This window comes from Lineus longissimus, chromosome 8, assembly GCF_910592395.1.
Source record: "Lineus longissimus chromosome 8, tnLinLong1.2, whole genome shotgun sequence".
Taxonomy (NCBI): domain Eukaryota; kingdom Metazoa; phylum Nemertea; class Pilidiophora; order Heteronemertea; family Lineidae; genus Lineus; species Lineus longissimus.
In genome coordinates this window covers 1,570,867-1,595,849 of record NC_088315.1, presented here as the reverse complement: position 1 = coordinate 1,595,849, position 24,983 = coordinate 1,570,867, and the positions used below count along the sequence as shown (strand labels likewise).

Genomic DNA, 24,983 nt, shown 5'->3' with positions numbered 1-24,983 from the left:
AAAGTAGGCTACTGTCAATTGATATTTTAATTTGCCTCGGTATAGCCATTATGACAGCTTAAAAGAAGACTTTTTTAAACTTCTGTTTCTCTTCCTCGATGCCATCATAAGGAACTTTTCGAAAATCTCTTGAATCACCAACGTCCATATTATTGTTTGACCTATGATAACGATGGACTTTTGGGAGCTTTGCAAAAACTCCCTAACTTTTCCATTGAATACCCGAATGTAAAGCTTTTGATGTTTAGGTTAAGGTCTCACAGTGGATAAAGCCTTCAATATCACCAATTGGAGCAGGGGATCGGTTGCAGACCATAATGACGTGGTTATTAGTTGCCGTTTTCCACTAGCTTTGTAGTGAATCATGTAGGTCAGTCATATCAATAGTTGTCCACCAGTAACAATGAAAAAATATGTCGCCTCAAAAAAAACAAGAGCATGGAACCAATTAACTAGTTTGGTCATTGCGATCATTTCTTTATTGCATTTAACTCATCATTCTCTTTACAAAGAAAATAGTATTAGGGTCTATAATTATCGCCATGTTACAATCATCAACTACGTGTATATGGTCTACTGTTATAATGATATGAGGCTATGCATGCATGGACTACACGGCAATGCGGAAAGGAAAATTCTAATTGAACAGAACGCATCAATTTTACAAATCGGGCACGTGGAAGTATGCCTTTCAACAGAGCACAAAACAAAACGTGTCAAGATTATAAATATATTTTGTAAGCTACAACAATTGCTGTTGGAAACATATTGGAGAGAATCTGGTGACGATAGCGAAGGCTGAAAGACTTTTATAAACATCACAATCGGAAAGACAGTGTTTGTTTCATACTTGCTTAGCTAACCACCGGTTTAACGTCCCCATATTTGTGAAAACTGTAGGGAGATGCGACGATGCAGTACTCGGTCCCAATACGTACCAAATGCATGTACCAGTATACTTGTACATGGCGAGCCAGGTCGATTCTTTTTTGTTTGATGTGTTTCAAAGCAGGGGACTTGATGTAACGCATTTTGATATGTAGAGGTTTCACCTAAGTGAAACACTTCTCACGACAACGCCCTTTAAGGTTCATTTTTCCTTACATCCGATATAATGTAAACTAGATAGGCAAGAAGTGAGGTTTTTCTAAGATCTACTTAAAATGCAGAGAGTCAACTAAATGAAGAATTTGCATAATAGTATAAATAAACATTGGTGAATAACAACAATTAACAATTAATTTCACCTTTATAAGATAATTTAGAATTATCGAATATTAACATGGCGCAAAGGATACAAGGAAGCAGACGATATTAACGGTTGCTTCCTCATAGATCCTGCAATGATATGCATTCAACTGGTGACACAACTCAACCAATACACATGATTTGATTTGTTACTAATGATGCCGTCATTAATATGCCCAATTTATGATGGGATATCGTTTTAAGGTACCTAGTACCGAAAAGGTCACGTACTATTTCTGTGTCAGTGCTTTCAGTCCATCTATAGCTCAGCGTCTGTCTCCTCAGTTTCTTTTTACACGGCTCTTATACGTCAAGCTTCCGTTGGTAATGGTAATGTTGCAAGGATCATAAGTCTTTTGTCTTTTGAAGTCGACGAAACTCTTTCCCAGACATTACTTTCCTCATATAATTATGGTTAGCAGTGAAGGCTGTACCAGCAACACGAATTGTTGTTGGTAGAATAGCCATTGCCGCTTCGTGTGTAAGTCTTGACTGGTAACAAGCCAAAGACCTTTCGCTGCATCAACTATTTCAACCGGATACAATCAAAACGACAAACCCAACATAATTGACCCCCAATTTGCAACCAGACAACATTGCTTTCCAAAAAAACGTAAATACATTTGATAATTTACCTTATGTATGTTCACATCACGCTTTGACCGTTGATATACTTTATTTTTATACATTATATGCCAGTATAAACAAACTAACCTACTCTATATATATTTTCAATTATCACAAAAAAATATTACGTCACCGCTGTAACGAACCCCTTGTAACGTGTGATCCTACTCCGTATTTGCACTTAACTAAAACTGTACAACAGTAACGTACCTACGAAATGCAGTTACTTTAGTTGCAACTTCTATTCCAGTGAATCTGCTTGAAACGACGACATATAGGACAACTCAAGTACATAATATCACATGCAATGGAACTTTTTTACAATTCAATAAATTATACATGATATTTTGGAACGGTGAGCCTGTACGTGAAACTATAGCATGTACGTGTACGTGCGGGATGATGATAATGTACATTGCCCGATGTGTGCATGTAATATGCATGCACATGCATACGTCTGTGTATACCAGTGTATGTATCAGTAGTTAATTGGTGATAAACTTCTGATATTATTCATCATAACATGGTGGCAAATCTCAAACGATTTACATTTATGGAAGAGAATTTTTTGCCCAAATGCAATGGCATAATTAGCAGTTGATGTAATTCCCTAAAATGTCAATTTGGCAAATTGCTGCATATATCTAGCTTTCTATAAGTCTATGTGATCCTCTTGATTATACGAGAATTTTACATACATCCAAAAGCTGTCACTTGAGGGCAGGTACTGGGACTATATCAGGGTGCTTTTACGATTAAGTGGTTCTCCTTCCAGATGGTGACGAAAGCTGCGAACGTTAATGCGTAATGAGTCCTGATTGTCCTCCCAGATAATCAGAATCACATGTTAATAACTTACTCTCATTATCGAAGGCAAAAGCCATCCGAAATCAAGCATACAGACTATCATCTCCTCAAAAATGCTTGTGTAAATATTGCATTTACTACTTTATAAGCTACTCCGATATTCTACTACATAATCGTACACACAAATACAGCCGCGTACCCGTACATGGCGTCTAGATACGTATGGCGCGGCTCCCCGCTCCTCACAACCTACGATATTTGAGGGGTTTCACGACAACCATCATCAGAGGGCAACAACAACCAAGAGTTCAAAGTTCAACTCCAGATATCTGTGCGTACATACATTTGTATGTACAGAGTAGATCTTATGTACAAAGTAAGTTTACTGTATCTATCAAATTAGAGTTTACGCTACGAACTTTCAACAGTGTTCCCGGTACATGCATAACGCCGCATTGAAGCCAGCATTAAGCGCTTGAGGACGTTCTAAGATTGACAGTCCAGTTAACAGAGGTGCGCCTTGGAATCAGTAGTTCTAGAATTTTGTAAATTTTCTAAAAGCACAGTATTTCATTTGCAAGTCACGTTACAGATTTCTTTCTGACTAGATTGAGAACAATTTGCCATCTAACACGCTCGTAAATATCACAATACGATGGATGCATTCGGCCACTAGAGGTTGCGCTGATCTAATGCAAAGCTAGTGGTGGTAGTTGTGGGTATTGGGGTAAACAGGGGGTTGCTAAAAGCGAAGTTGAAGATGAGTAGGAACGAAATGTGGTGCCGAAATGTATGTTTGCTGTCTGTGTATTCGTGTCTGGTTATTTGAAATTCTGCCATTTTCATTCGCTTAAGTGCTCATAGTTATCCTCAATTCATTGAGCAACTATAGCAAATGTTCGAGTGACCCACTTGCAAAATTGGCTCAATATATTCGATGCTCTTTCGGTGTGAGGTTTTGTTCGCCAAATATACTAGTAGCGAGCTTGTGAGTACCTTCATGGGTCTGGCAAATGATGATTGGCCGGCTGGGAGCGATGTCTGCCCTATGACCCTCGACTGCACGCTGTTGACTCTCGAGTGTTGACTGAAAAGTCTATGATCTAACACCAAAGACCAGTTTAGTTTAGACATTCTGAGTCACGGTACCAATGTCCCATCAACAAGCGAAGCCAATAGCTTTTTCCATTGCTACAGGTCTAGTTGGATGTCTTCTGAAAAGAGGGCGTCTTTGCCTTTGCACGACCCCGCACAAATTATACATTACACAAGACGTCCCCCACTCGGAGCTGCATTATGCATCAATCTTGGGCTGTTTATTCTTCGCCACAACAAGACCAATTCACAAAGTAGCGCACCACACGAATGCGCAAGGTTTATGGCAAGCGCTCACTGAAGCTATCTCAATCTATCACTTAGTATTCATCTACAGTTGTCACAATATATTTGATTACTATTGGCCTATTGTAAACCTGTCACAAGAGAACTGAACAGTTTTGATTTATTTCTCAAACTTGATTCGATTACCAGTCTCTCCAAATCCCAAGCCCTCGAGCTAATCAGTTTATCCTTATTGCAGTTTCATCATATATCTCTATCATTGATGTCGCCGTTCATGTAATCCTCTTTATTTGCTGGCTGAACTGAATGCTCTTTCGTTTGATAAACTGGAATGTTATCAAGTGCTCCGTACGTGATCTTAGTCTTGTCATCCCCGTATCCGTAGTCGTCACCTAGGGTACTGTCCCCTAAGGTACCGTAACCGTTGTCCATATTCGGATCGGGTTTGAGTGTCTGTTGGGGGTACTCGTCCTCTTTCGGATCAGCCCACGGCTGCTTCTCACCGGACGCAAATATACCGTAAAACACAATTCCACAAAAATGAATTATGCTCGCTATTAAGAACACCGTCTCCCATTCTTTCGAAGTCTGAAAAGTGAAAAAAATCAGTGAAGTATCCATGATGTGAAGGTTCAAAAGAATGCATGTTATCCTCAGACACAGTTCTTCAACGAACTCCTGTTTTGTAAATGGAATGGAGGTATGCCTTAACAGATTCAGTGGTGCTGTGTACCTTTGATACTTACCTTTTTCTTCGTGAGCATCTGTACGACAATGGGACAGAACATGCCGGAGAGGGTTCCCACGCCGTTCGAGAGGCCCATCAGGATACTGGCGTACCGGGGTGCTATGTCAAGGTGGTTTACGTTATAACCTGCAACGAAGGATACCCCATTGGATGGTTAAAAGATGAATAGATGTATTGAAGGAATGTTGCTGCCAATAATTGTCTTCAAAAAGGCACCGTGTTCATATGGGCGTCGCATATGGTCATACCAGATGGTTACACTAACACTGAATTGATACACAAATTGCCTACTAAATTCGCTTCACGCTTCGAGATTGTTGTCGTTGCTGGCTTCGGTTCGACTCTAGAGTCTGAATATTTCTTGCCCAAGGAGCATTGAAACGTCTTTTGTAGGAGCATCTTCAAACGAAAACTTGCCGTTTTAAGTAGCCAAATCAATTGACAAATTATTTTGATGAACTTTTGTTTAAAAAAATCTATGGTTCCTACCCGAGATGGCAAAGCCACTGAATCCCACTGCTATAGTCAGACATGTGATGGCTGTCGCTGTGTCACGTGTGTATCCCACTCCCAGGAGGAAACAAGCCTCCAAACCAAAACCTGAAATAAATTTGGCGTTTAATTAACTGCATTAACAAACAAAGAAAGTGACGTCCTCATAAATACAACAAAGAAAACAACATAATCAAATTCCCTCCCTCCGGGATATACGCGCAACTTAACATTCACTTTGGCTCACAAACTTCTCTTCAATCTAAAATGAATTTCAAACTTAATGCAATAATAATCCTGTACTCAGATTCAATATCTTGTACATAATCCCCCGAGCATTATGACAATAATCATTCCCGACACGCTTTACCAGAACCCAGGCTGAAGTCGCATTAGATCGAAGCCAAGCCACCTGCAATAACCATCATATCGTAACTTGTAGGATATTCGCGATAACTCCCCGGCGTCGTAAGAACGGCTGCCGGTTCTCATTTCCGTCAAGATCTCTCAACATAAAGGAGCTTTCCTGCTCGCAGGAGCCACCGTCGCTTTCAATTTGCGTCAAAGCCCTCACGTGAAAAACGTACTTAAATCGGGATTGCACTGCGGAATTCCTTCCACACTCTTCTTTAAATCGTACATCCTATTCTCGGTGAGGTAGGTTGGGCGTTTTAAAATACGTGCGTCCTTTTTATTATTTGTAAACTCGCTATTCATGTATTTCTATCACCATTCGTAATGTCGATTTTGTTATGATTCTTTTGCAGCAACAGCCTTTTTTAAGCCCTGTTTCTACGTTTATCTATGGTTATCTGTGTGGAGTGTTGGAACATCAAAAAAGTTACGCAATACCCTAGTCATAGAATTCCTACTAATCCGCCTTAGAGACCAATATATCAACCATCCACCGACCAGGGCTTTGATCTCGAAATTATATTCAGCAACAAACAAATCTAATCACCGAGGCGCTGGATGGCTGCCTTATGAGAGATGCAGCGCGGTCACTACAGAGGGATGTACCATGACCGCGGTCTTAAACGCGCTTTAGGGGATTCTTGGAAGAGGTTAATGCAATTTGCGAAATGCACAGAGTGCCCTAGTGAGATTTATGCAAAGCTGACGAAGGAAGAAAGTGTTCAAAGACAGGTCTCTTGATGGCTTCTGAGGTTGAGGTGTTTAATGTTGTTGGAAGTTAGCACAGTAATACAGAAGGAGACGACGGTACATTGTACTATCTTTGGGGACTCTTTATTTTAGGAATGCAATCTGCAACACTAGATCATCGGAGACAGAGCAGAGACGATCAATAAATGTAGATTGATGAGTATTCCGTTAAAGAAAGACTTTTCCATTTTCATGTGGCGCTTTTGATTCCAATAAAGATGTTCGGTCACCTCCCAGATGTTACCGCTAATGCTAAGCTGTATTAGTGTTCGTCTATTCAAGACTGTAACCGTCCCCATTCTCTTTGTTCATGAACGTATTTATTGCAGTCTCCCTGCAGATATTATTGACAGGTGGATAATTAGGAAGGAGAGAACAGCCACTCTGCGGCTAAGTGGTTAGATTAGATTACCGAGCTGGGATAGCGTAATGATAGCGAGGACAGAATAGAGGCCACGCCTTCTCAGTTACTGCCGATTAACGGAGGACGGAAAAAAGAAAAAGGTAGTTTTGGCACCGTTATCAGCAACAGTTCTGTATTGAGGTTTAGAATTGGTAATCAATGAGAATACGACCAGCAAAGAAAGTGGACCAAAAATCACTTACCTCCGCAGTTAAATATCTTTCTGACGTTGGTCGTTGTGAGAATGCGGCGATAGCGGAGGAAGTCGGCAAACTGGCCTCCGATTGGTACGATCGTGGCCATTACAAGATGTGGCAGGGCTGACAAGATACCGCTCTGCAGAATAACAGTGCAACGATCGAACATTTAGAGCATTTATTCAGAAAATGGTTTCTTTAGAATGACACAATGGAAAAGAGAATGTGTACATCATGAACGCATGTTTCGGCAGCGTTTGTGTTTAAGAAGTTTACTGGGCATCTCATTGTTCCTTGCTGTAAACTCAGTTACGAAAGTCAATCACTCTGGTCCCAAATAATCGAGTTCGAATTATTCATCAACTCAAGAAAGAGTGAACTTACTTTTTGCAGGTTAAAGTGGAAAGCATGGTCGAAGTATGTGGGTTGACTGATGATAAGAAGGTAGAAAGACCAACTTCGGCAGAAGTTAGCCACGATGATGGCATAAACTGGCATTGATGTGAAGAAAGCCTTCCATGGAGTCTTAGCATTCTGGAAGAAGAGAAAAAACTTTTGGACCATTGAATAAACGGGGTACGGGCTTTGTGCTTCCTAAGGTAGTCGATAATGAATTGAAGTTAGGTTATAGCCGGACAGGTTCTTTAGATGGCCTTTCGCCTCACCTTAGCAGCGTCCGACTGGCTCTCCCCTATTGATGTCTGAATGTATATCTTCTCTTCCTCTGAGATGGTCGGGTGAGTGGCAGGCTTCTCAAACGAAAAGGTCATCCAGACGCAGAACCATATCAACCCAAAGGCACCTAGACAAAGGCGAAAAAGAATGTAACAATTGGCGGAATTTTGTCACAGTAGAGGAGGAAGTGAGACAATTGACAACAACCAATTTGTTGTAGTCACACACAGAACATCCAGTTACGGTTATCCTGTGGGAAGACGAGAGAAGATCGCCATATGCAAAATATACACAAGGTTAAAGAGAAAATGAGATAACAAGAATAATCCATGTACTATGCATGTTGATTGTCATAAGGTGAATTATACTCACCATAGAAATAGAAGCAAGCTTGCCAGCCCAGCCACTGTGTCAGGGCCCCGGACAGCGACATGCCCAGCACGGCTCCAGCGTACGAACCTAGAGGAAGTAGATACATAAGATCATCTCAATCAGGCTCACAAGTCGTGATTTTTATGATGAGGCTGTAACGGTGAAGTTGGACGCGCGGTCACAGTGACCGATGTAACGCCTTTTTTGACATGGCTCTGGTTCGTCAATGGACCACATCTTTGACGTTTATGGACAAGCACTTAATTCTATCAGTAAAGTTCACTTATGTGTTGTCAAAAGCCATTACTAACTTTTTTGGAGGGAACGGTAGTCCTTGTTATCTCTTACTAACTTCAATCAAATCTTGAAATCAACCTTTTCATGTTTTCCGTTATTGCTGGCCGACCCAGTCTGATACCTCAGGCATCCGCCTCTCTGGTAGGCAGAAACACCGGGACTGCGACCCCTGACTAGCGGCATTTCATGTTGTGTGACATGCAGAGATAATTCATCAGCCAGTAATACTAGAAGATGGCTCCTATAGTGTACGAACCGGTCTCCAGTTGCTAAATTAATTAGCCACGGCCAGTAATCTAGTCTGGTAGTTCTATGTATGATATTGTAGGGTATATTTATTTCACTTTTCATCATCGTGCACGATTTTGTAGAAATAACAATCAATGAGAGTCATGTGAATACAGTGCGAGTATCCCTTTCTCTATTAGCAACTTAGTGACTAGATCCGGAATACCAAGTACACAAACACCCTCATAGAAGTGAATGTGATCTATTGCCTCTTCATACGTGTGTTCTTTTTCCTCCTTCCAAGACAATGAGGTGATGACGACAGTGTTAGATAATGAACGAATCAAATCTAAAAGGTTTGGTCGGATGTGGTGGTAAAAAGCATCACCTGTCCAATGAAGAACGTAACTAAGGTCAGCGCAAGAAATTTAGCTTTTGAAACAGCTTTCTGAATCGCCGTACTTACCACAAAATGATATCGTAGCTAGACGAGATCTCTCGAGAGGTGGGGCCCAATGGCGCCAGATGCCATGACAAGCCGGATACGTCGTACCCTGGAAGAATCAATTATCGTTGAAATGTAATATGAAATAAACCCAACTTTGAATAAGTTACGGAATAGAGTTATGAATATTCATTCACTCAAAAATATTTCGTTCACCTCTAAAAGTACATTACAATATACTGTTAACAGGTGAAAGATATTTGCTTGGCGTAAATTGACCTTTTAATGGATTTCAATTTAGACATAAGGAGTGAGAATGATTACTTGAGTCTGCACCACATGTGACATTGAGGTCTCGTCTCGTGACCATTGTCGCCAAGCCAAATAACTTGAGTTCTTGGCAAGCTATTTCTCGCGGTTCGGGAGCTCTAAAATGGAGCATCCATACTTTCACGATGATTGGTCGTTGTAGAACGGCGTTTCCAGATTATCTTTTTTTTAATATTTGCATCCTTCATGGTAGCAAAAAGGCATGCTGAAAGGTTAGTTTATTTACTCCTTTCATACCTTACCTCGACAAGTCCCTGAACTATTCTGACTGCCATTACAAGACCGTAATGAACTTTGGCCGCCCCAGGGACTAGAAGGTTTAGAAAAGCAGTCGATGCTATAGCACACCCAAACACCCTGAAAAAGAAACATCAAATGAAATATGGAAAGGATGTGCATCAACTGACAGGAAATTACAATAACATGGGTAATTCTAGCCCTTGGGATATCACTGCCGTCTAACTCATATTCAGACGGAAGTACCAAATGAGCTGAACATTGTACCTATGTTACAACGCCGACCTGATTTACACCCGTCCTGTGGTTCTTAAATTTCATATGATGTGGGTATTATCCTTGAAATATCAGGGAAATAAAAAAAAATCGAAGATTTACCACCTGGCCGGAATTACCCCCGACCCTCCTGAAAAATGACCCACGATAGGATGTAAATGGTATGGAAAGAAATGAACACATGTTATTCACGACATATCTAACCAATATTGTCTATTTTGGGACAAATCATTCGGCGTCCCCTAAAGGATTCTTGGGAGAAATCTTCAGAAGCCATTTGTTTGTTCCAAAGATGAGTTTTCATCTTAAGCGCACCTTTGATCTTCTGGAATGACATGTTTGTGACTCGAGAATGAATGACTCGCCATTAATCCGACTTCCAGAAGATCAAAGGACCAGGATTTATCCTTTTAAATTCGCCAAAAGGCAGATTACTTATTCCAATAATTTCTTATACATGAGGGGGAAAGGCTGTATCTCTGGTTCAGAACAAGCTCAGCCAATGGTCGCAACCTAACCTTGCAATGTTTGCAAACGTATTTCATATAGACCTGTTAATTATCATGCAGGCATCTACGAAAAACATGGCGAACATGCCAAAGAGCAAAATCTCTCCTTTGTGCAGGAAAGGGCAGGAAAGCCTAGTGTGACAACTGCGACACCTTTGCTTTCGATGTGTATACTCTGTACATTTCATATAATATTGGCCAACTTGGGCTGAATACAGCAACAGACATGTCGTGGTATGTTTAGCAGCGATAGCACATTTCCTTAGAAATCACTGACGAATGGCGTTGGCACTATTAAAATTCGCTGGCATTTGCTGATAAAGTTGACGTACACTTCTATATGAGGCATTCATAGAATTATTACATATATAAGAAGTTAGTCAGTGCGCTGCTATTTTTCTCCGGCTCTTCCCTTCTGCCCACGCCCTGTCATCAGTGTGATCAACAGGATTAGGACGGAGGGTAATATTTCAAACGAATCTGCCAAATTAGCAATGGGAATAATATGATTATGAGTATTGGTTCTCGTGTGAGGGAACACGCGGGGGAATGCAGCACAAAGGCTTTGCCCCTCTACGATTTGACATGATTGATATGTGGGCTGTAACTCCTTATGTCGGGGATTCGAAATTTTGGATAAGTTCAAGGTCTGGAAGCTTGTGTAATCTGTGTCAAAAGGAAACGTGAAGACACGATTCAACATGCATGATCATGTTACATGTCGGTGTGAGCATGATGGATGGTCATGGGAGATACTTCCGACTGGTTTCTAATGTGGGCATCCTAGGATTTGGTCAGTGGTATATAGGACCTTATAAATCTTAGAACAAAATTGTACATTATATTGGTACACCTGCATTGCTTTTGAGACAGAGCCCTGGAAAGAAGCTTACTATCAACCACATAATCTAAAACGTGAAGTTTACCAACCTGTTGGCTGGATACTTGGAGGCGATATACCCTCCAGGGACCTGCGTGACGATATAACCCCAAAAGAACGAGCTGTCAATCATCCCAATAACCCCAGGTGACCAGTCGAACTCCGGTTCGTGTTCTATCTGTAATAAGAAAAAAGATGAAGCATAAGCAACAGGACTCAATGCGAGCTGTCAAGAATGGGAGACGCTTTATATACATATCTATTGGTCGGAATCAGAAGAATCACGGTTGACTGTAATAGGAAAGGCCCAGGTGGATTCAGGCCATAACTCTATGTATACACTCTAACATAGTATCTTTGTAATTTCTTCAATTGACACGACTTACCACCGAAGAACAGTGTTGACGAGCATCCGATTCTATTCGCAATGATGGAATGCTCGGAACCTTGCCGCAAGAGCCTCTACATTGATGAGAGCGTGGCGAGACCCGTTAATGTGTACGTGTATTTAAATCTAACTTCCATTCAACCAACACAGCAAACACAAACACATCAACTATCGACCGGATAACACCAAGCATTTCCCTCAGGCTCCGCCTCAACCGGGAGTGTTGAACACGGTAAATCAAACAGGGCCCCGCGCATTGACCTGTTCCACCGCAAAGGAACGCTCCGTCACTCTTACACTCCCCGAGTGGTCATTGAGCATTCTGTAAGTGCGGATTATCAAGATATTAGCTGTCATCTAAGATGGCCTAATGGGCATGCCTGTCAAACAAGGGGATACGTACAAATGGAGGCAAGACAGCTGGGGTTAGGTTTCCTGCCTAACTTGAACCATCAGGCCGTGGCTAATTCCAAGAAGGGGGTTGGTTTTCTTCACTTGTGACAGCATTGCTGGGACACGCTTGTAATTTGAAGTGTATTCCCTTAAAGTGCTGATCAATCAGTCACCCCCCCCCGAGCCTTCCATAGAACCAATTCCAGCCAAGAACATAAACACCTTAACGGAAAAACCAGCAGTCTTGATACCACAGCCATCCAGCCTCACCATACCCAATGTCTTCTTTCGTCTGCCTTTTCACACAATTAAGCAAGCTTCACCACTGCCAGTATTTGATAAGGCTTCTGCAACAAGTGGCCAATGAAATGTCGCCAGAAACCAAATTATTTCCGGCCAAAAGGACTTGGTGAAGGCACGCTGATCTTATAGGTCTTCCCTTTCGTTATCAGTCTCGGCAAGTATAGATCCATGTTTGGTCTCGGTAACATTGAGGTTTCGATTTCTTAATAACACCAACAATAGTGAATAACTGCTAAGGCCTGCGCGGAAGCATTCTGATAGTCTGGACCTAATCCATACTCATTTTCTATCTTTGCACACATACATACGCTAAGACAGGTGTCTGCTGTCTCACGTATTGTTAGTACTTTTTATGTTTTCGCTAGTCAGCGTATTACGTATTTTATCTAAATCCGAATACTTGCAGAATACGGAAGAGAAGCCACTGAAATAAGTTCTTGTTTCAATTTATTTGCCAACCAACCTATTCATACTCATAGCGGTGTGAATGATGCTGACTGATCATTGCTCATCCAGGTGTTAATGTGGGAAGACCCTCTAATTAATTACTGCATTATCAGATTACTCAGTGATGTACTGAATGCGATGAAGGTGTCCCATTAGGCCAATCAGGTGGAAGGTGTTGTTGACCTACAAAAGTGTTCATAAAAAGGCGACTGGCATCGTATTCTGCAGAGATTTCGTATAAACGATAACAGAGCCAAGACTCTATTCAGGTTATTCATCGACGCTCATTATGACAGGGTCAAAACAATCATTTTTAACGATCAATGGCGTAATTATTGGTGGGTGTACGTTGTCCCGAGTGATGAGTCAAGATAAAGTCGTATAAAGTTCTAAAGTCTACATTTTATAACTCTCTTCATCAAAACTGAAATCGGTGGCATCGTTGTCATTATTATTATCAACAAAGGCACTTTCCAACTCTTCTTTTAAATGGAAAATTCCAATGCAGTGCAATCACAATCGCCTTTTATGTTCTTGTCTTTTCTTGCGAAATCCTCCAACAGTAGTTGGCTTTGACATCCAATCTGATGCTGTCCAGTATTTGGTCCACATGATGGGACCTCATGCTGTAATCATTACAAATACTTATATGAGTGCCAAACATGCACTTTTATCTCATGGACAAACTGGGAATGTCATTTATATGGCGGGGAACTAATATTTTGCATGTTTTTTGCGTCAAGAATGGAAGCGCGCTTTCGGAAAGGTCAGCGAATGAGATCTACAATTCAGTAAAAAATACAGTCTTTGATGTCAGATATTCTGTATGTATTTTGTATAAGATGGACTTTTGGTCGTTTTGTGACTCGGCAAAGCTATAATTCGTATTTGGCGAGATTTGATAAGGTCAGGGAAGAAGCTATCAGATATTTCAATGTTTATGCTATTGCAGTACTTTGACATGACCAACTCCATTATTTGATATTCCGAAAAACTAAAAGGGCCTTCGATGATTCGTGAGGCTGGAAAATACTTTTCGTCCAATTTGTTTTCCAAATGAGTTCTGAAAGTAACTAAAAATATCATACCTCTTGTATGACTGATGTTTGTTACTAATGCATCCGACTGCCCAGCACCCTCTTACCTGACCTCCCTCCAACGGCAGAGTACATTGATATCACCTCTGCTTTGGCGACTACAACTATCATTGTACCACTCTCCAATGGAAGAGTAGATTCTCTTGCCATTTTGTTTGTAGATGGCTTTTATCATCTCTTGTCTGGGGATTACTACCGTTGTTTGCGTGCAGGGAGAATTAATTAGCAGGTGTGGTAGCATGACTAGTGGCCATCTATGTGTGCTAATCACATGATGGCGATGAAAATCAGAGTGGCCGCTAATCCAGGCGGACAGCAGGAGCAGATAAATTGAACCTTAAAGTACATAAGTATGGATAGGTCTTTTGACATTCTCTTCACAGAAGCTATCGAAGGGATGAGTTCAACTCTTTTGAAACTGTATCCACGAGTTTGTACAGTACAGTGCTGCCACCTAATCAATCCTCCACGGACAGGAGAGTTATTGTTCACCGACTCTCGCTATAGTTGTCATGGGATGCATGAGCTGCCATTATGGATATTGAAAAGGAATCTTCTCCAGTTTGTTATGCATCACTGTCACCCTAAAATCTCTCATCCATTTTCATTACTCTCTAAGCAATCTCGAGCCCACACGTCACATCACTTAATACCCATGTAGCTTGATGAGCGTATAATTTACAAGAGAGTGTAATATTCCAAGTTTTATGTGTGGCAGAGGTTGTGGGTGGTACGTGGTCGGCGGCACAAAGTTGGAAGAGATTGGGGAGGTTGTTACAGAGTAGAAAATGATCAAGGAAGATAGCTTTCGCTTCCTATGGCTGATTTAAGGTGATCATCCCGACAAGATTCAAACATATTCTTAGTTAAAAGATCTTTTTCATTTCCGTGTACATGTACATTTACAGTCGTTACATAATTCCTGTAAGATTTTAAGTTAGGACAAGAACAAAGAATCTCACCAGACCATGTGGCAACTGTACAAGTCAAGTACATATACAACGAATGTAGATGTAGATGTACACGAAACTACATACAAAATCTTACTTAAGAATCTAATCAGAATCTCATGTGAATTTTCGACCTAAGGACGCCAGGCAAAAAAGGGCTCCGAATGGATTCAAAAGTGTTCTTTTTTCTTGTCCATTCTGTATGCAGCATTATGAATATTCAAGACCGCCCTGGTCGAAATATCGTGAGTAGTTTCTTAAGCGTAAGTTTAAAAAACAGGGCACCTCTGCGGCACGTCATCGGGAAATCGGTGTTAAATGCACCATCAATCACGTTATAAATGTTTTAAATGGTAATTACTCAGCAAGTGATTGAAAAACAAGAAATTCTCATTTCGTATTTCAATGATGAATCGCGGAGGAAAACCGGGGCATTTGGAGAAATAAGTTCCAAGAACTTTAATATCGTTAATGGATAGTCGTTTTCCTGCTGTGGTATTGGTAGGCCTAATTAGCGTGGGAAGGAAAAGTGTCTTCCTTGGATTCCTGGTTATCGCCTAAAGATTCGATGGGAGGATACACTACACTTATGTTCGAGCAATCACTCGGCAACTTACCACTTCCATTGTCCCATTTGAGTCGTTAAAGGATCTGGTCTTGTTGGCTATCATCTGTACCACAGCCACGCCCAGGTTACACCGGATGCCGAATGAGATGAGGAAGCCAACACTCGAGAGCAGAGCCACGGTGTATCTCTTGGTCACGTTCCATGGCTTACATTTTGGGCACATAGAAGCCTTACTCCTCTGATCCTCGTCTGCATCGTACTCGTCAAGAATCTCATGTTTCACGAAGGACTTTTCCTCGTCATTTTTTCCTATCATTCTGTAAATAAAAATGATGGACTGAGATAAGTATGGTGGTCTGACTCATGATAGACGAAACATTCTTAAATACTGAAAAACTGTCCCTAAATTGTGTGCCATTGAGTAAGATGACATCAGAGAGACAAATCCTCATCGGTGCACCTCATACTGAATAAGTTTAGCTTTCCTTAACGTTTATTTCCTCTCAGAGTTCTGTGCTTGTACCTCTGTCACAAGCTCTTCGATTCTCTTCCCAAGTAGACATCAAAGGATCTGCAAAGTTATACATGCAAAAGTAGTCAGTCTAGTGCATGGAGCGACGAATGGCAAGCCAATGCTGCTGATCAGACGATAGAATAATGCTATCAGAAGAAATACAGGCCCTCAGCGAATGATCCAACCTATTTCTTCAAACAACTTGACAGACTGATCTGTGTCAAGAATCAATGAATTCGTCCCCAGACTAAACTGTTGCAGTGTTGTGATATAATTGGTCTGTCGTCGGAGCCATTAGAGACATCCCTTGGCGTCAGTCTCAATCCTGTGGCTGAGTGAGCGTGTGATGAGGGAGCGCAGGGCAAGGTGGCATGAATACCAACAAGGGGAATACGCATATCAACTCATTAAAGAGACCGAGTGTTCTATTGGAGTCAAGTATTGGAGATGTCCAATTTCTTAGTTCATTGCAAGGAGCGACAAAACACCAGGGGGGTCTAAGGGTCTTTTCTACCGGTTGATTTATTTTCTCAGAATTAAGACTAAGAAGAAGAAATAACAGTCTGTGCTGAGATTCAGGTGTATCAAAGTACTGATGCAATCTGCAGTATTGTCGTATACATTCACGTAATATGATGTGTCACATACGTACTCGTCTAATTAAGAACTCATGAAATGTTTGGTAATAAGCCAGACTTGGGTGTTAAAAGTTAGTGGAAAACGTCTCGAGATCTCCTTGAATATTCTGACGAGAGCTTACGATCAATATGGCTAAGGATAGTCTTGTTAACGGTTCAGCTTCTTGCTAAATTTGAGTTAGAATTATTGCAAGGCAGCAATGACTACTAGTAAACGTCTTTATTTTGGCAGGACTGGTGTATTTTGACTGGTATGGACTTCGTTGATAATTTATTTTTCGTTATATATAACCGATACCGCGTTTTCGATATTATTTTTTCCGTTTGCTTTACTTTTGGTTATATCAGAAATGAAATTCGATATGAAGTTCATAAATTTTAAAAAAGCACCCTGGGAATTGCCAATATGATGATAAACCAACTATTAAGTAACAAAAGGATTTTTTGTTGATAATGGTCATATGAAAAAGTAATGGTTATATTGAAATATATTGGGCTTCTGCATTTCCCAATGTTTTTAAACAAATTTGCATTTTATCTCACTTTGACCTTTTAGAGAATAGATCCGCGGATCCCGAGGAATGTGCACCAATATGGATGGGTAATATGACCTCCTATGCGATCGATGTAGCAGAGGCTTTTTTAATCGCCGTCAAAATGTCAGCCGATATTAGTAAGATTTTGTCGGGATTATAGAAATCCTTGGGGACTCTGCAAATTGACTAACTGCATGCATTACGGGGGCCTCTTCTTTGTCAAAGATATTAGATATTTGAGTCCCACGTGTAAGCCATGATCTCAGTTGTGGATATGGAATATCTGAATAAGTCAAAAACAAGGTCTATATGAGCGAGTAAAGTGACATGTACATGGAGTTTCGTTTGTATCATAAATGTCACTCTTTCTTGAATATCTACATATTCCAAGGCTACCTCTTACTGTTGGGGGATTTTCTAGAAACTATCCTTCTTTCCGCAAACTTCTTATCATAGAAGCTGCGTTACATTTTCGTCATATGATGATATGCCCAGATCTAGCAGAAAGCAACTGGTTATTTTTGCGATTAAGAAATGTCCCGTAGCAAGCCCAGAGCTCTATCACAAGGTTTACACAGGGTTGCACGCTGAGTGCGAATCCATGTCCTCTCTATCACTTGAAGAGGTTTCAGATGGCATAGTGGTCTCCAAGGGGTAGCTTAACGTCAAACGCCTTTAAAAAACCCTTCTAGAAGTTAAGACCACGTCAAGAGTCTTAACGAGAAGGCAGGTCAATGTCTGGTCTACCTTAAAAACAAGTTCTGCGACCAAATGAGTTTTAAAGAAGGGGAAGGATTGCGTCAATCGATTTGTAGGGTTTCTTGGCAATCATTCGGGAGCTGCCCCCCCCCCCCCCTGCATCCACCCACACACACTTGTTTCCACAGCAAGCAAGTAAGACACTCAGCTGCTTAGGCTCAAATTAGCCTGCTGATGTGATAATCAAGATGGTCACCGCGCTATTTCCGGCAACTGATCGAAACCATGAATCTGCGTAAACATGGCTTTCGTTATAGAATGTGATCAGGTTGAATGAACTCTAAACACCTAGGAGTGGCTGATCACAAATCGATTGCATTTCAGGAAGGTTAATTAAGAGTTGTAACCAAATTAATCAGGGTTGTTAATTAATAAAGACGTTCAATGCGGCACCACACCCCAGGCTGAGAAAACATCCGTGTTCCATGGAAATATGCGGTGAACAAAAGTCGCGGCCGTGTTCGCTGCGAAAAGTGATTGAACAAATATGGCAAGAAGCTTTTACCAAAGAACCAGCGCGTCGTTTTATTAGGTCGAAGTTTCACCATGATAAGTCTTAACTACGTAGCTTTGCTTTTTGTTGGATGTGCGTAACTCTACCGCCCGGTTCACTTGCCGGTGATCATTATCTCATGTTAATGCAGCTAAATCCACCACTCCGTCTAATTCATTCCTTATTGGGGCAAAGTAAGTGATGCCACAGATTAGTGGGATTGTATTCCTAGATTACTTCAGTGGCAGTTTCATTTTATTGATGGGCGGCGCGGGGCATCGACGTTATTTCACATTGATTAGATGTATATCTTACATACGATTGCGTGGGTCGGGCTAATCCCTCTCTGAGACGGATGGACCCGTAGAAAGACAGCTGCGCTTTCTTCGTATTTGGTCTGAAATGTATCAGTTGGTATATGAGCTGGGGGCTTGAGGGATTCGTAAGTGAAATTTGCTAATTGAATATTTCAAACGAGGCACTTCTATATCTTTTTATTGCTTTTGGAACAGCGAGTTTCAGGAACGAGATTTCTACAGACTTTGAAATCTCTCATTAGAAATCTTGATGGATGAATTCTGGCAGTCCTAACAGGGATGTGCACTGAACTGACGCATCATACAGGGTCTCGTAATGCCTACGATAAATGGAAACTAGGCTGTTTCAAACAAAATGATAAGCTAAGTTGTGTTTTTCTACCAACAGCATCGATTTCCTAGTGTTCACAAACAGCAATGGACAATCCATCGGGGTGACCTTATCCAGTAGTAGCTAGTATTAGCTGTCCACTTGATTCGCATCTTATTTTAAGGACAAACCCTAGTGTCAGCCTTCCTATTGATCGCGCTGTGTAAGAGCCAGACCCCGAGGAATCGACATCTATTTGATTTGTACTTGAAAGCTGTTCCAATGATGTTCTTTGGACATATAGAATGGGCGAATATAGGAATGAGCTGATATCAAGTGACGACTTGGTCAAGTCAAGAAATTGTTTTCCGGAACAGTTAGTAAATGGACGACTTTCGTCGACAGTAGTTTTTCATCTCAAATGGGAGATTTTTGATCCACTGATTACAGTAACACTGAGGTTCCTATATTTTTGGGGGGTCATATTCATGGGTCTCGCATTTAGCTGCACCGGTCTTATCAGATTACTTAACGTCAGCTGATTTACATATAATTATCATTATCATTATCATATCTGTATTCCGGGAATAGCAAGGCGAATTTAAAACCTAAAGTGATCCTTAAGCATAGAAGATCTATGTTGTTCAACTGATTCCTCCTTTGAAATGATATCCTTGTTTTACCAAACATGCCATTCGCGGTTTTAACACAAGATCAATAAAAATAAAAATAAGTACTTGTTTTGCAGAATCGAATGTCTCCAGCATGCACATCAGTTCAAAGTAAAAGCCGTAGTCAAAGGCCGATTAACCGGTTCTTGTCAAAAGGACATCTTTGCGAAATACCGACATATTCCTGTATACATTTCTCACAAAGAGGAATGTTCAGTATTCGGTACATCAAAGGCACTTCGAATTCACAGTATGTAATTTGCACCAGTCTACATACAGTTATAGTAGAACGGTAAAGTTTGACACATGCTGTCACAGTAGCTGGTGAAATTCTTTGAGGGAGTTTTGAATGGATTGATCATTGATACGTCATGATATAAATGCAATATGGTATGTTATGTTCTAAAGACAAAATGTCAGTTGCAATCGACCTTCTATATTCATATCAGAAGTATCATGTAATATAGCTTAGCACTCATCTCACAACATTCTTCCATAATCTGGAATGTATCACAGCCAATAATGCCTGCACCTTTTTTCTTCGCCAAAGGTTCTTCAGTATACTTGCCTGCCTCATAAATATTGTAAAAATGCCTGGTCTGAGACCGTTGTTGAAGAGAAGACAAGGATTAATCCAGCTACCAAACATACAAGTACAATGCTTGGTCCTGCATGGGTGACACCAAGAGTCTCTGAAGACAAGCATCGGGCACATTCGGCCCTCTTTGGGGGTGGTTGCGCATCCAACAAGGGCGCCGAAGACGATCGGGTTACACACAAGTGTGAAGCTTGACTCCAAGGGTTTTCTGATACAAGTACTGGGAAAGAACAATGCTGAGTGGTAAAATACTTTGCGGATGCGTAAACGCCTGAAGTGTACGGTTTTTCTGATGTTGGTACACAAAGAGTTGGGCGACATGACGTCGCTTCGGTACCAAGTACACGGCTCATTGGCTCCAAGACATTCTGTAGACGAGGATCTTCTATGAAGCAATCTTACGAAAAATGAGCCTGAAGTGCGGCTATGCTGGATGACAAAGGAATTTGGCGATGAAGTTGCTTGTGTCATATACAAGGACAGGACTCGACTCTAAGTTAGTCTGACGACAATGCTTGGCTCTCCCCTGAAGATTTAGTACCGCTATGTTGGAGTTGTTTTGTTCTGAAGATTGTTTTGTGCTGAGACTCTGATAGCCATCTCCAATGTCTCGAAGACGGATTTCCCTGGAGAGGACATGGCTGTCTGATCGCCCGTATTGCATATTATTTTATTTTATAGGTTTTTTCTTATACGACACTCAGACACGAGATATCCGACACTCTGCCAACAAATGCCTAGTTGTATTTTGAGAGCTGGTCAAGTGAGTCGCTTTGAGACAATGCGATGCGACTTAAGTAAGGGCCGTATACGTCTGACCTTTATCTTTATCTCCAAATTTGACGAAATTGGCTTGGCGATTCTGATTTCACTGTAAGTTTTCATTTATTTTCCCATGCAATCTCGCGCATGACAGAGTTGTTATGCCAATGCAGCTATTGATCGATGTTCTATGTTTATAAAGAAGCCCCACTCATCGATTTGACGCCGTTTTTCACCTGACTTTTAAATGGAAATGTATTTGACTTTCGTCCGCTTGGGTTTGATTGAGAGTAGACACTACTTCCTGTTTAACGCCACATAAATTAGGAGAGACCAATGGAATTTTATTTCTTGGGGTTCTTTTAGCTTGATTCCTAGCTTTTGCTTGACATTACCAGTTACCTGAATTGCAGTTGTCGTGGGAGAAGGTATATATCATTATCCGCTGTTTTGCATTGCGGTATTCAGTTTCCCAATATATAAAGTTTAGTTAGTACTGATACAAAATATTAAATGTATTTACGCAGCAGGACTCGAGTGGCTTTGGTTGCATTATTATCCAGGGAGTGATGCAAGAAATAAGTGTAAAACATAATGTTTACCTGACGACCAACACATCAAAAATCACCCACTGATTAACAGTAAACGGGCTTTCATTCGCATTGTCAATACAATCCACGTTGACAAGGCATGTGTAGCTCGGATACATGCGTGTACATTGTACATGTCTTGTTTTGTACTTAGAGTGGTGTGCACTTTAACATGTTTCCAGTTGTCCAGGCAACACAACGACGCTATCGCAGTCAGCGTTCCAGATCATGGCGCGCTAAATTGTGAGCGAAAGAATTCTATGAAATCGTTTCTGTTTATTACTACTAACATTGTGTCACAGCTTTTTATCGCTACTATTTCCTGAAAACCACTGGGAGGGGATCGCTTGTTGTAATCGTAATGGAGTAAAACTACACTCTGATCGAAGAACAAACATAATATAGAATAAAATCACACCGACGATTTACCAGCAAGTAGTTTCGTAATAAACTCTTGTGTTACATATTTAAGCCATCTTCTCCAACTATATGTATATATTTCCTCCACAGTAATGCTGCCAGCATTTAGTTTTTACCTCGCTATACCAAAGCATCCGGCTCAGCGCAACACTACTTTCGTAAACGATAAAGAAGTATTTACAATCGATACAACATCTCTTTTGTTGTGCATTGAATCAATGCAATCATGACATCTAGTCAAGTATTGGATTCCAATAGTATTGATACGTATAAGTGTGTAATAACAGGCATGGTGCATTGATCATTCAATAAATAAACAGCCAATACATCTGAAGTAATCAGTTTGACAAATCAAATAATAAATATTTATTCTTTGTTCAGGATGAATCTTTAAGTTGGTGATACTGGCAAATATTTCTGACAGTGAAATTGCATCTTGAGAGAACTTTGTATCGGATTTTTAGTTTAGCTCTGTTCGAGTTGAAATAAACAACAAATGGCAAGATCTTTGATATTTTCATGTTAAACTTTAGATGAACATAATCCCTGAATATCTCTCTATACACCTCAGCTATTCAATGGGGAATGTGGCACCTTGACTGCATTGATATTTGCTTCCAACAGGAGTAAGACTAAAGGCAATGCTATATCATAATCAGATTACTCATATTAACAACATCTAGTATCCAGAAACAAGTATTTAATTCAAGTGTTCAGGTGTAATCAGAAGATATTGAAAGTACTTACCTTTAAAATTGGAACTTGCAATGAAAGTTTGAGCTCAATCAATAAATCGAACACTATTATCGATTGAGCTTGTCAAGGCATATCAGGAAATCTCTGCTTCCGATTCACATTTAAAAACTTCGCTTTATTGTTACAACATGGTTTTGTAACGCTATCTTTAGACATGACTATATTTAGGAATGTAGAATGCGTTGGCTTTATCGATATCTATATGACACGTAAACATCAGAGGCCATGTTGCTTGAGGTAAGATGAATACAATAACAGACGAAAGTAGCCGTGAAATACAGATGGAATACAACTCTGGTAGTTTTACTGGTAAAACCTTACGGCAAGGCTGACAGGTATATTTGATATTGTAGCAAAAACCAGTCAAAAGAGCAATGTTTACAAATGTTTATAGTTTGTCACGCGTGGGCTTATGCTGAATGAATTAAAGAGAGAGTATGTGTTGATGTTTAACCCATTTTCAACATTATGACAAAGAATCTAACTATCCCAGCATTCCTAAACAAACAGAAAATCAACGTTATCGCATGTACTACTAATCGAACTTTGCCCACCATCATCCTTTAAGTCCGTTGTTATCTAGATCAAATACTGTTTATTTCTGACAGCATATCATTCAGGATGTATTTATGGACTTCTCATCTACTACCAAAATATCGGCTGATGACGACTAGAAATTTGGTTTCATGTAACAGTCAACATATTCCGGCTAGATTCATCATATTGGGTGTTCCGGCCCGATGATAGAAATCCCAATGGATGACGATATGAACTAAATATTGTTATGAGCTTGTTCATTGTTTAAAAACTGTTGCGAAATAACATTGGATGTAATGCAGAGTGTTCGTTAAGGTTCAATGACGTCAAACAAGCATAAAGAAACCACACGATATTCATCAAGTTACGCAGTAAGTATTCAACGTACTTACCGTTTAAAGACCCCGATCACGTTCCTAACATGATGCAGTTTTAAGTTGATAACTTTGCTCATTCTAAAGTTACTTGAAACAGCCTTACAAGAAATTTTTGAAGATATAGATAGTCCATTTTGAATGATTGCCTAGTATTTCCGAAATCAGGTAAATTTATCGATTCAGCAAACCAGATCAACTTTTATTTGAAGATGATTTGAGCTGTCGCTGCAAGTCAGGTCAGCTTCATTGTGTCTCTTGGTTGATGTAGGTCCCTTCGGTCATTCGCATGCACGGGCTTCTTGTGGTAATAAACAAAGTATCGCATTTGACAAAACCACAATCCATCTTAAACTACAGTTATGATGGACCATGCCAACATAATTTCAGGAAGTAAGAAATACAGTACTCCATTAGAACTGAAATGCAAGTGAGCATGGGATCGAGTGAGAAAGCAGATTCACAGTGGCAGGCCTATTATCGATATCAAGTATATAAAGCCTTTGTGTGTTACATCAGCAAAGCAGTTAACATTGGGAGAATCTCACATCCTCAGTCACGTTTATCACAGCTCGACAAGTCAGATATATGTTATGCCTTTGGGGAGCTCTTATTTATATATCGTAGTTCAAGTCCAGCAGACTGATTTCTATGATCACAAAGTACATTCTCCCATACACTAAGTCTACGAAACAATCCAGACAATTGATGTTGTTTTTTTTGTCTAGTTGTTTTTATATGCCAGCTTGTATTCAGAAAGAGCATTCGTCATTTATGCACCTTTAGACTTTATCAGGCCCTTGTAAAAAACTATGATATTGGATTTGTGTTGTCATCACGTTACCCTAGGGTGTGCACACAACAGGGAGATATAAAATGATAAATAAATTAATAGTTTGCGTTGATCCAAAGGGATCAAAATATCGGATAATGTTTCGCAGACAAAAAACGTGCCAGACAACACCAGACAGAAATGCCTGAGGATCCGTGATATTGGTTTTATTTAGTTAATCTGCGCCAATGAGTTTCCTACTAACTCATCAAATCTATGACAATTGGTAATTGTTAGATAGATAACAAAAGGAACGCTGCCGTCATCGTGAAGAATGTGAGGCAGAAGCTGAACCTTAATCTGGCTGAGGATAATTCGGGTTTTTTCAGGGCTATTTTCCAGTCATTTATATTTCGTCAGTGAGACATTCCAGTTCAATTCCCTCGAAAGATCTATCATCTTTCCTCAAGAGTATCTAATGCTCCCTATTATGATGCAAACTTTGTCCAAGTAG

The 24,983-nt window shown here is 40.4% G+C and overlaps 1 protein-coding gene across 2 annotated transcripts in view; it reads right to left on the bottom strand.

Annotated features, from left to right (window-relative positions):
- Window positions 1–453: 453 nt before the first annotated feature.
- Window positions 454–24,983, bottom strand: part of LOC135492300 (vesicular glutamate transporter 1-like) — an 87,334-nt gene continuing 62,804 nt past the window's right edge. For both annotated transcript variants that reach the window (XM_064778674.1, XM_064778675.1), the window contains exons 2-12: window positions 15,472–15,739; window positions 11,327–11,454; window positions 9,617–9,731; window positions 9,066–9,153; window positions 8,075–8,161; window positions 7,693–7,829; window positions 7,412–7,561; window positions 7,034–7,166; window positions 5,261–5,371; window positions 4,770–4,897; window positions 454–4,611 (exon numbers count right to left, since the gene is read on the bottom strand). In XM_064778674.1, coding sequence (XP_064634744.1) covers window positions 4,267–4,611; window positions 4,770–4,897; window positions 5,261–5,371; window positions 7,034–7,166; window positions 7,412–7,561; window positions 7,693–7,829; window positions 8,075–8,161; window positions 9,066–9,153; window positions 9,617–9,731; window positions 11,327–11,454; window positions 15,472–15,739 — 1,690 coding nt within the window. In that variant the 3' untranslated portion in view covers window positions 454–4,266. The remainder of the gene's footprint in view (window positions 4,612–4,769; window positions 4,898–5,260; window positions 5,372–7,033; window positions 7,167–7,411; window positions 7,562–7,692; window positions 7,830–8,074; window positions 8,162–9,065; window positions 9,154–9,616; window positions 9,732–11,326; window positions 11,455–15,471; window positions 15,740–24,983) is intronic.